Source organism: Octodon degus, unplaced genomic scaffold (genome assembly GCF_000260255.1).
Source record: "Octodon degus isolate 3935 unplaced genomic scaffold, OctDeg1.0 scaffold00058, whole genome shotgun sequence".
Taxonomy (NCBI): Eukaryota; Metazoa; Chordata; class Mammalia; order Rodentia; family Octodontidae; genus Octodon; species Octodon degus.
This window is the reverse complement of record NW_004524634.1, coordinates 12,260,773-12,272,374: the sequence shown is the minus strand read 5'-3', so window position 1 is coordinate 12,272,374 and position 11,602 is coordinate 12,260,773. Positions and strand designations below refer to the sequence as shown.

At 40.2% G+C, this 11,602-nt stretch overlaps 1 protein-coding gene across 2 annotated transcripts in view; it reads right to left on the bottom strand.

Annotated features, from left to right (window-relative positions):
• Ctnna2 (catenin alpha 2) overlaps positions 1-11,602 on the bottom strand; it is a 1,043,423-nt gene that overhangs the window by 101,851 nt on the left and 929,970 nt on the right. For both annotated transcript variants that reach the window (XM_004634143.2, XM_004634144.3), the window contains exons 9-10: positions 2,397-2,489; positions 1,638-1,794 (exon numbers count right to left, since the gene is read on the bottom strand). In XM_004634143.2, the coding sequence (XP_004634200.1) occupies positions 1,638-1,794; positions 2,397-2,489 (250 nt within the window). The remainder of the gene's footprint in view (positions 1-1,637; positions 1,795-2,396; positions 2,490-11,602) is intronic.

Below are 11,602 nucleotides of genomic sequence, written 5' to 3'. Positions count from 1 at the left end.
AGATATGCCAGAGGAGGGATAAAGGAACCTGAAATGAAAGTAGAAAGCAGCAAGGGAAGAAAATTTCCGTTCTGTCTCAACTAACTGAAAACTATAGCTTCTGTAAAGAAACTGATGGATTTTCATATCCTCTTGGCCAGGTTCCCTACCTTTTCACTGGTTCTGTTCTTAAAGGGAGACCTGGAATAGTAATACCTATTTTATAGAATTTTTGTGAGAGTTAAAGCAAGTAGCGGAGAGTCGGGAAAATCGTACACCACAAGCATGCATTAGCTTACTCTCCCCATCTGTCTTGTCTTGCCTGCCATCAGTGGAAATCTAGCTTTTCGATTATCCATCAGATCTATAGATTGAACTCCACTGCATTGGACTCGGGCTTCTAATGGAAACTCATTGCCTAGTTGTTAATACAAAAGGAAGATGGGAACTAGGAAAAAGATCGCAACATGGCCGTCTCCTCATAGAAAGCCCTCAGCAGCAATGTGCTTGCTCCTGCCTCTAAGGCCTCAGTCTGCCAAAGGCTGGTCAGGCCAGGTCTGGAACGGGGTGAGCTGATAGATGTCGTTTCCACACACCTGTGGGTAGAATCAACACCTGGCAAGTTTGTATTTTCCAGGGTCATTTGGCTTGTTTAATGGCTCAGAAGAAAAGGTCAATGTTTCCTTGTCACCTCCTCCTCACAGGAAACCTTCCAGTTGAACTGTCCAAATATGTTCGGTCAGAACTGCTTGGAAAAAAAAAGCCCATTTTCTAGCCAGAAGCCCAATCTTATGAACAGCATGACAGTACTCTTCACAGTCAAACTGACTTCACAGGTATCCAAACCTGCTCTCCTCCTCTGGTCTGGCTTCATTTATAATAAAGAAAGTTATAGTCACTGTAGTGACTAGTTCTATTTTCTTAATCTCCCTTCCTGTACTTCAGAGACTGTGCCCCCAACACACCTTCTAGTAGACTAATTCGATGGCTGCTATTTTTGTCTATTCCTAAAAAAATTTGTCATTGGTCATTATATTAGAAAAATGACCCACAAAACATAACAAAACTGAAATTATTGATCACTTATTGTTAAGACACAAATCATCTAGAGTAACCAGATCCATATCCCATAATCTTTTATCCCTGGGTGACTCAGATATATTAAAAATTCATCCTGCTTAAAAAAAAAATAGAAAGTCATAGGAATTCGACAATGGCTGCTGTATTGCATGATGTTATCTGCTAATTAGTTGTTTATGTTACCAAATATAAACCTGTAAATTGGTTAACATTTTTTTGCCTTCTTCAAAATATAAAATAAATATATGCAATGTGACAATTATGCCTAAATTTTAAAAGCTAGTAATAATTTGAAAATAAATTACGTAACAAAAATAACCTACTGAAACCAAAAGGGAATGTGAACCCTTTAAGAAATCTGTTTAGCTTCTAATGTTTATCAGGTTTTTTTTTTTTTTCCCTCTGAAGCCTTGACTCCATATCTTGAACTAAGAATTTTCAAGACACTGTTATAATCCCATCTGTAGAGATGTCTGAATGCTCCAAGAAGAGCTCTTGAATCACCGACCCATGCCGTTTGTGAGGCATTTCTTATTTCGCCCTTTTGTACCTGGTCAGGGACTGTGTGTGGTGATTACCTGAGACAGAGAGGAAGTCATCCACCGAGGTGATGTCATCCACGGCCTCCGTCAGCACTCGGACCTGCTTCTCCCACTGATCTTTGAAGACGTCCATGTTATCCTGGGCCACTTTGCTCTGCGGTCGGGCAGCCAGTGTGAGAGCAGCATTGATGACCTATTTGTCAGAAATAATCCAGGGACACAATGAGAGCACTCTTCAAAAGGAGAAGCAGGGCAAATCTATGTTGAAATCATGCACCCTGAGGGCTCTACAGATAAACGGGTGTCAGTGTCCTGGACTATCAAAGACATGAACGATACAGTAGCTTAGAAACTACCCATAGTGTTTGTTTTGCTTCTTCTTTTTTAAGATGCAATAATTAGTCTCAAATTTCAAAAAACTCTTGGCTATATAATAGCATTTACTTGGTGCATATCTGCAAGAAGTATAACTCTTGCTTTCTACGTGTGCAAACATATAATTTACTTGTGGAGACAAGGTAAATAGATACAGAGCACTTTAATCACACCCCAAAGTAAACGGAACAAAGTCAATGAGTGGAAAAGGTGGTAATTGCCACCGTGATTCTGAATACATGGGGTAATGAGAAAAAAAAAATGAGGAACGTAGAACTTTAAGCAGCCCAGGAATGATGGGTAACATTTTTCATCTGGAAGAAATAAGGCAAAGAAAGATGCGATTTGAGCATTTGAATGGAGAGAATCCTAAATGTCAAGTCACCAATGAGCTTTTGAAAGGAGGTGAAGAAGGCTTACCTGGGGACACAGGCTGTCAATCTGGGTGGCTGCCATGCGGACTAATTTTACCCCTTCCTCGTTGTTGGAGATGGAACAGGCTAAATTGGCAACCTGCATTGAAGAGGACTCCAGTCAAAATTACGTTGGGACAAAGAAAAGGGTACTGTTCCCTGGCCTTGTAGCTCTTCTGGAAAATGTCCCTTCCAGGAGAATGCTTTCTGGAGTATGATAAGGGCACCCTTCTGTACAAAGCTAAATATTACCACTTCATATGCTAATGTAGGCACTTCTGCTGGAAGACCAGACTGCTTGCTAATAGCAAATTATTGCTTCAAGATTCTTAAGCACACACAATGATACATTTTATCAGAGTTGCTTTGAACTGTTCTCCCCTATGGGCTGCCCTGATCTGCCTGCACCCCTTTTTGATCCCCCTTTGATTCATTGTAGGGGGTAGAACATCAGTGCTTTACTTTAACCAGTGAGAGAAGTGCTACAGGCAATGCTTTGGATTTAAGTGATGCTTGCTGTATATGGTAATCAGCATGCTTCTGCCCACATGATTGCAGATCTGCCTCAAGGTAGCTAGTCTACCAGTAGCCAACGCAAATGCCTTCCGGGGCAGATGAGAAAAGTATAGAAGAGGCTGGTGTGACTCAGCAGGCAGTGACGGACTATGCAGCAAATTAGAGTGTGCAAATTTACCATAAAGATACACAAACTTGTTTCTTTTCAAAAGCACTATCCAAGCCAAAAAGGCTGAAATAAATTCAAGTTCCCAGGTCAAGCAGTTCAATTTGTTATTCCTTCTTATCAAAAAGTGAGAGTTGGCGATACGAGGTTAGATTGATCAGCTAGGGGCAGCAGTCAATAACTGAAGTAGTCAATAGTACACAAAGCTCCGGTCAAAACACTCATCAGTCCCATCAGGTTTGCAGGAGAAGACAGGAGATGAAGGATTAGAAAGGTCAAAGGCAAGGAGAAGGATACCGAGGGCCAGGGGCAGCAGGGTGAATACAGCAAGCTATTAACAGGGAGCCACGTGCCTGGAGCATCCCAGAAAGACCTGAGCTCCTCTACTTTCAGAAACCAGACTTCTTGCCTGAGATAACCGTGATTTGGATATGCAAATGTACTACATGTGTGCAAAGTTTAACATAAAAAGGAATAGAGAAAAAAGTGAGCACAGAATTAGAAATTCAGGGCTCCCCCCTGAAGCAGGCATGTAATCACCTTGCCTTCTGCTCTGGTTTGTGTCGAGTTGTCTCGCCAAAGCCTTCTGCAGTCATGGAGCAGACTTCTAGAGGTTGTGATTAATGCATGACCCAATGCCAGGATGGATTATGGTTGTGAGTGCTGCTGGGATTGCGAATGTGAGTACTACACGTGCCCTGGGGAAGGCAGCATGGATGCCGTGCAAGGGAGAGAGAGAGAGCCCTGCCCTCAGACTCTGCTGCTGCCGCTGCTGCCTCTGCTCCTCCTTTTGTTCTTGGCTGTTTTCTGCTGCCATGAGCTGTTGCCCCCTGCCATAGGCCACCCTGCCTTGGAGCCAGCAGAATACGGACCGAAGCCTGCACAAACTGTGAGGTAAATAAACCTTTCCTTCCTTAATTTTGGGTATCAGGCATTTTATCCCAGCCACAAGAGAAAAGTAACTGAGACAGCTGCCAAGGGCTGCTTTCTTGTCAGCGACAAGAGGCAGAGAGGTGGCTAGAAAGGCTACCACGGGAAAGCATCAGTACAGAAATGCAGTTTGGAAGCGTCTGAGACAGAAGACAGACACCTTACGTCTACTGGAGTCATAAAGTGCACTAGAAGTCATCTCTTGTTTTTTAATTTTTCAAATTAACATCATTTTATTTATTTATTTTTATTAATTTTATTTAGAAGTCATCTCTTAATTGAGGTACGAACATGAACATATAGATTCTTGCAATCTATACTTTACTTTTGATTCTTCAGAAAATTTTCCCTATATCTAGTTTTTGAAATAAGTCTGAGAAAAACAAATATATCTTGTTGTGCTCTTTCAAAGGAAAGGCTACTAAGTTTCCAGGGTCCCTAAAGGCTCTCAGTAGCCACACAAGGACCAATAATGCAAGTTTCTTAACTTCAATTTTTTTGAGACATCATATTGCCTCCATTATTTTGCATATTGTGTAATTTTGTTACTTTTGTATTGCATATTTCATTTCATTTTACATTTCTTCTGTTTCAATTTGTGGTAGTACCTGTTTATAGTATCCACACACTCCCTTCTTCATGGAGAGATATGCATGTATACAACACATCTAAACTCTGTTTACATACCCTTCCCTTTCTACCCCCGCCTTCTAACTCTTACTCCCCTTGTCTTTCATAAAAGACATATACTATTTCCTATATTTTATTTTTCTTTTTACTTATACTTTGGTTTGCTTATATAAGAGAAACTATCAAACATTAAAGTTTGCACAATTAAAATTAGCAAAAACTTAGAAGCTTTTTGCATATCCCTCAACAGGTGAAAGGAATAAATTATGGTATTTATACACAATGAAGTATTGCTCTGCTACAAAGAGGGATTACCTTTAGTTATCTGTACAAAAATGGATACACCTTGACATTATAATGATAAGTATAAAATAAAACATTTTCTATTTCACATGTCTAATTTCATATGTATCTCATAGGTATCTCATATGTATCTCATATGTATCTCATAGGTATCTCATGTGTATTTATTGAATCAATGAAATAATAGATTGTGAAACGAATTATAAATGAATACACTTGCATGTAGTTATGATCTGAAATATGTGCCACATGACAAATTCTCAAGGAAAGGCTGACTTGTGCCACAATCTGATTAGATACTTTGTTCACTTTACCTTTGAATGTAAGTCTATGAACTCTATTGGTGCTAAACAATGGCTCCTACACATTGTTCTTTGTAAGTAACACAACATACAACAATACAAAACAGCATCTCTAGCCATTGTGGCATGAGAAAAAAAGAGTCCTGATAATTTGCATAATTTTCTGGAAGAATACATTTAACTTAGAGTTCTGTCTTTTAACCTTCGGGTAAATTCTTCATACATCTGCTGTTGAACAAGTTTTCCTTCTCTGGCACGAGAGTTCTGGGTCACAGCTGCCCTGGCCCTTTACATTTCTTGCTTGGTAGTGGAGAAAGTTTTGAGATCACATTTTTTTAAAGTAGTGGAAAATTGCTAAAAACTATGGCAAACAATGTGAAAATTGAAAATCCTCCAGGAACCAAGATGTAGGTCAATATTTTCTTGTATCAGTGTAAGAAAAATAAAGTACCAGCACTGAAAATAAAATAATGGCTCTGGACCAAGTCCTCAATGACTGTTACCATAAAGAGAAATAGAACCAGACATTATTTGTCTCTTGGAAGGATATGCACTATGTATGAAACATTCTTGCAAGGAAAGAAATGATCAGCTCATAAGATAGACTCCGAATTTTAAGAGGTGAAAAAATAATAAAATAAAACCGTGCAGCTGATTATCTTGAAAACCTTTGGGGGCAGGGGAAATAGCTCAGTGTTCTAAGTGCCGGCCTGACAAGCACAAGGACCTGAACTCAGTCCTTTGAAACGCATGCTGTGCCAGCCCCAGAACCTCAGGCAAGCCGTGCCGGACACTGGAATTTGGCGTGGTGGCACATGCCTGTAATCTCAGCATCAGAGAGGCTGAGACAGGAGGATCACTGTGAGTCTGAGCTGCACAGCAAGACCCTGTACAAATAACTAAATAAAATAAAAAAGAGAAAATCATGGTGGTTAAGATACTGGAGAGAAAAGTACCATATAGTTTATTTGTATCCCGAATAAAAGAAACCAAAGGCTAATGCCTAAATTAGTAATTCCACAAGTAAAAATTCATTATGAAACCATTGAGGGAGTTTCAATATTTAATAGTATGTAATTATTAATATTTTTAAGTATGTTAACAGTATAGTACATTGGTGAGTTTATGAAAAGGAGACCCTAACTTTTCTAGACACACAATTCATATGTTAAAGAAAGAACAATGCTTAGAATGTGTTTACAACTCTCAGAGGTCAGGTGAAGATCAGGATTGGCCCCTAGTTTATAACTGTCGCACGTGTTAATATTGGGTGGTCCATTTTGAATTCTGTACTACGGAATATAGGTGAATTTCTGCACCATAAGCACTACAGGCTACCACATCACCACCTAAGGTAAGACATGTTTGACTCCTGTATGAAATTCAAGGGAGCACTGTACGAACCAGGGACAGTATCCTCTCACAGTAAGGCTTGCAGATAACAGAAGAGCCCCACTGCGGGCACAAAAGGGAATCAGTGGAAGTCACAGGTGGAGCTCTGAGAGTCCCGGGGCTTCCTTTGCATGTGGCTGTGGTCACTATGTGGAAACTCACAGTGGCCCTGAACATGGAGGGTTGGGAAGAGCTGAACCAATAAGATGCCAACCAAAAACACCCACACACTGACAGCTAACTTTTTCTTTGTGTGCCTTTTGGAATGCTTCCTCATCTTTCAAGAGCTAAAGTCAATTCCAGTGTGGCTCAGGTCTAACGTGGAAAACGTATCACCCAGCAGAATCTTGTCAGGATAGCAGTGCTAGTGACACTTGGCAAAAATAAAAAGCTACCAACTCTTGATAGCCTTCCAATTATTTATTCTCTTTAATTTTACTGATCAACAAATCCTACAGTCTGGCAGCCTGCACTCTGCAATGTACGCCTGCTGTTTAATTCCACTTAAAATCAAAATTTCATTTCCCATGTATTCTGAAATATTCTGAAAATACTTTCAATAGGATTTTCAGGACTTCAGAATCTCTGAAGGCAGGCTTGGGTATTTCAAGTTGGTCAAGGGCTCCATCCAGACCTCTATCTTGTCAATTTCCTTTGGCTTCCTTTTCTTTGCTTCTCACGGAAATGACTGGCATTATGGATGGTTTTATTGAATTTTCAATTCTATACTTCTGTCAGTAAATCACCCTATGCTTCTGTCTTTGAAGCAGCTCTAATCAAAATGTAGCTTGAAGTGGCAGCTAACACTTCAACATTACTCCAAATAGACTGCACACAGTAGGTACTACACACTCCATTGCAATTATCCGCTCTTTCCTTATAACGTTGGTATTAGGATACCAAAAATACTTTATGAAATAAAATAACTTATTCTTTCAAAGTACAATATTTCTTTCCTATGACCAGTTTAACATGATGTATGGTAGAGGGAATGAGGAAAGGAATAGTAGACTATAATCATTAGACATTTGAAAAGATTAATGTGAGTTTAAAAATCAGACAAAGGGCCAGCAAGATAGCTCAGTGGACAACTCGCCATCTCTGGCAAGCGCAGGGACCAGGGTTTGATCTCTAGTCCTGCATGCAGCACTGGCCCTGCACTCAGGGTACGCTGAGCCAGCAAACAAGTCTGGGCATGGTGGCAGAAATCTGTTAACCCAGTGCTGGGGAGGCTGAAAACAGGAGAATAACTCCAAGTCAATCCTGTATAGTAAGACCCGGTACCAAATACATTAATGGAAAAAGAAAGCAGACAATAGAAAAATATAGATTTCAATCCCAAAGACAGAAACAGAATGATGAAATTCCATAGGATTTGGGAACTTGCTTGAGACAGTCACGCAAGTAACAGGTATGGGACACACGTGCCCACTGGGTGCGAGCCTTTCTTATTTCCTGTTTTGAATTCTTTACAGCCCAACTGAGGCGATAAGTGGGGAAAGCTTAGAAAATAATAAAGCACATAATTGGGCATTAAATTTGAGGTGACATAAACTGCTTGGAGATTTCTGAAAGTAAATTAGCCCACTACTATAAGCAGTGAGCACATGGGTTTAATGGTGGTACTGAATTCCTGTCAATCTGCTACGAAAGAAAGCCGAGATCCAGAACTGTTGACAGCATAAAGGACTGGAGGAAATGAAAGCTGGAAAGACAGGGTCTTCTAGATCTGACAGAATGTCTAAAACATCATGATATCTTGAGAAAAAGGAGGAAGTTTAGCAAGCGTCACTCAACTTTGTGCTGCTAACTATGTAAGTTTAAGAAATAGAAGGCATCAATGCCTCTGCATAGGACTCTGAACATATCATGGAGAGGCAAATTAGAGATCTTCAATACTTTTTCTGATTGATCCATCAACATATTCTGATGTTGATGATTATATATTATTTTTTCCTCAAAGATTATATATTATTTTTTCCTCATCTAGGGGCCCGATGTGTAAGTAGGTGAAGCAAATAATATCATTAACAGAATTAGACAGAAAAGCCAGCAGGGAGAGCTGATGCTGATTCTTCCAAGTAATTTGTTTCTTGAAGCGAATGTGTATTACTTTTGGCACCCGTTCTCATACCTTTTAATAAAAGTCTTCACTAACCAAATCCAGAGTAGCAATAATCCTGAGACACTGATGCACAAGTTCATTTTGCAAAACTCTGAAACATGAAAGGCCTTCCTGTGAATATAGTGGCCACTTAAAAGGTAAGACATTTTTCTTTGTCTGTTGTTACTGTTAGAGCTCTAAACTGAACACAGGAACTCAAGTACACCCTTAGGCCATGCAAGGTGAGTTTCATCCTAAAACCCTGAATAGCCCACAGCATCAGGGGACCTATGATCATGGGCATGTGTAGCTCATCCTGTGTGGACAATGCTGTACTAATCAACTCTGTCTCAAAAATACATTGAAGGACATGGGGTATAGCTCAGCAGGCACAAGTGCTTGCCTGGCAATAACAAGGTGGCATGTTCTATTCCCAGTAAAAAAAAAATAAACAAATAAATGTTACACCTTGAAGAGTAAACTTTAATTAGACACCACAACCTCTACTAATGAAATATTTATCCAAAATGATGTGAGGTACATCAGAAAAAAAAATGGAAACATTTTCTGTTTTTCTGGCCCTGAAGATCAAATTACATTTTTTAATATTTGTGTTTCTGTTCAATTCCAAACACAGCACATAATCAATGCATTCAACTCCAAATGCTGCATCATTCCATTAATTTTTACAACTTCAGGTATTGCTCTGGTATTCTTGTTTTGTTTTGTGTTTTTTTCTGGGGGAAGTGGGATGGGGAGGGAACCAGGAATCAAACTCAAGATCTTAAGCTTGTCAGGCAGATGCTGCACCAGTGAGCTATATACCTGCCTACCCCTCATGATAATGTTTTAAGAAAAACTCATTATTGAATAAAGCAGAATAACAATTTGGACAGGAGAATTTCCGGCTACTCTGTGCCGGGGGACATACTGGTCACAGTCCAGGTGCAGTGTGGGTGAGACCCTCTTCCACACCCTTGGGACACCTACCATCACTCCACAGTACCACCCCCATGCCACCTGCAAAGTAGGAATTTCTGCCACGTTCCTGGAACCCCCAGACCCAGTCCTAGCCCAGGGCCAGTGAGTGTGTGGTAGAGCTTCTGGCTACCCTGCACCAGTGGGACCTACTGGTCCCAGCTCAGGCGCAGCATGTGTGAGACCCTCTTTCACCCCATTAGGACGACCCCTACCACTCTGCAGCACCTCCCCTCCCCTGCTTGTCCAGTAGGAGTTTCTGTAGTGTTCCAGGAACTCCCAGATCCAGTCCTAGTCCAGGCCAGGTGAGTGTGTGGGAGAGCTGCACTTCCCCCTACTCCACCTTGTCCCCTCCAGACTCAGCTCAGGCCTGACATACAGGTCTGGGGTGAAACTCTGCAGCTGAAATCCCTGCAGAGAGTGTAGGAGATAGAACCAATCAGCTAGTCCAAGAGCAGAACATTTTGCCAGAGGGGCACAACAGGTTCACCCCCAAGGGCAGCAGCAAGAAGGAGCTGAGCACAGCAGCCAGACCCAAGCCAGGCTCAGCTGGATAAATCCAAACTTTGTAGATCTGCACCTGAACTTCAGGAGGTGCTAAGGTTATAACTGCAACAAAGTTCTGCAGCAAAGATCAGAAGACAGTGCTACACAAAATGACAATGAGAAGGAGAAAAATGCAATATCAGAACCCAAGACCACCCATAACAAGTGCAGAAGACACTGGCACAGAACAAACTGGGAATCACTAAGCTGAAAGCAATGAATCAACAGCTTCTGAAATAAAGAAACAGCTGCAGAAAGTTATAGAGGAACTCAGATTGGAAATAAAAAAAGAAATCCCTGAATTAATAACATCTGCACTAAAGAATCAAATGCAGAAACATATGGAGGAAACCCAATGCCCACCCAGAACAAGTGGAGAAGACATTAGCTCAGCTCAAATATATGAATTAATAGGGTTGATAGTAAATAAGCAACAGCAGAAAGTCATACAGGAACTCAGAGCAGAATTCTTTTCTATTAGCTCACCTCAAATATACAAATTAATAGCGTCAATAGTAAATAAGGAACAGCAGAAAGTTATACAGTAACTCAGAGCGGAATTCTTTTCTGAAATAAAGAATTCTCAGAACTCATAGCATCTGAAGTACAGAATCAACTACAAAAACATAGGGAGGAAACCCAATCTGAAAAAAAAAAACTGCAGTAAAAGAATTTATGACTGCTTGTAAAGAAAACATTGATAAAAAAAATAGAGGAGATTAGAAAAATGACAGATTCCTTGAGTGAGCAATACAGGAAAGAAATAGATCACATGAAGTAGAGTGAAAATTAAAATATAGACAAAATTAAAATCTCAATCACAAGCTTGCAAAACCGTTTAAGTGAAAATGAAGACAGAGTTTCAGATCTGGAAGACACTGGTGTAGCTAGTAAAAAGGTAAGAAAGGATCTCTTAAAAACAACTAGGATGCAGGAAAAAATAATCCAGCACCTGCAAGATGATGCAAAGATGAATAATGTGAGACTAATAGGCATCAATGAGAAAGAAGGAGTCAATACAAAGGACATTTAAAAATGGGCAGAAGTAATAGCAGAAAAATTCCCAAATATGAGGAAACAATCTCACATTCAGGTAATCGAAGCATATAGAACAGTAAGTAATCTTAACCCAATTAAGACACACCAAGTCATATAATAGTCAAGATCCCAGGAATACAACACCAGAATAATATACTGAAAGGCACTAGAGAAAAGAAGCAGATCACATTGAAAGGAAAACCGATCAGAATTACGGCTGACTTCTCTTCACAAACCATGAAGGGAAGAAGAACATGGAGCAAAGTACTTCAAGTCTTCTATGAAAACAAATTCCAGCACAGACTACT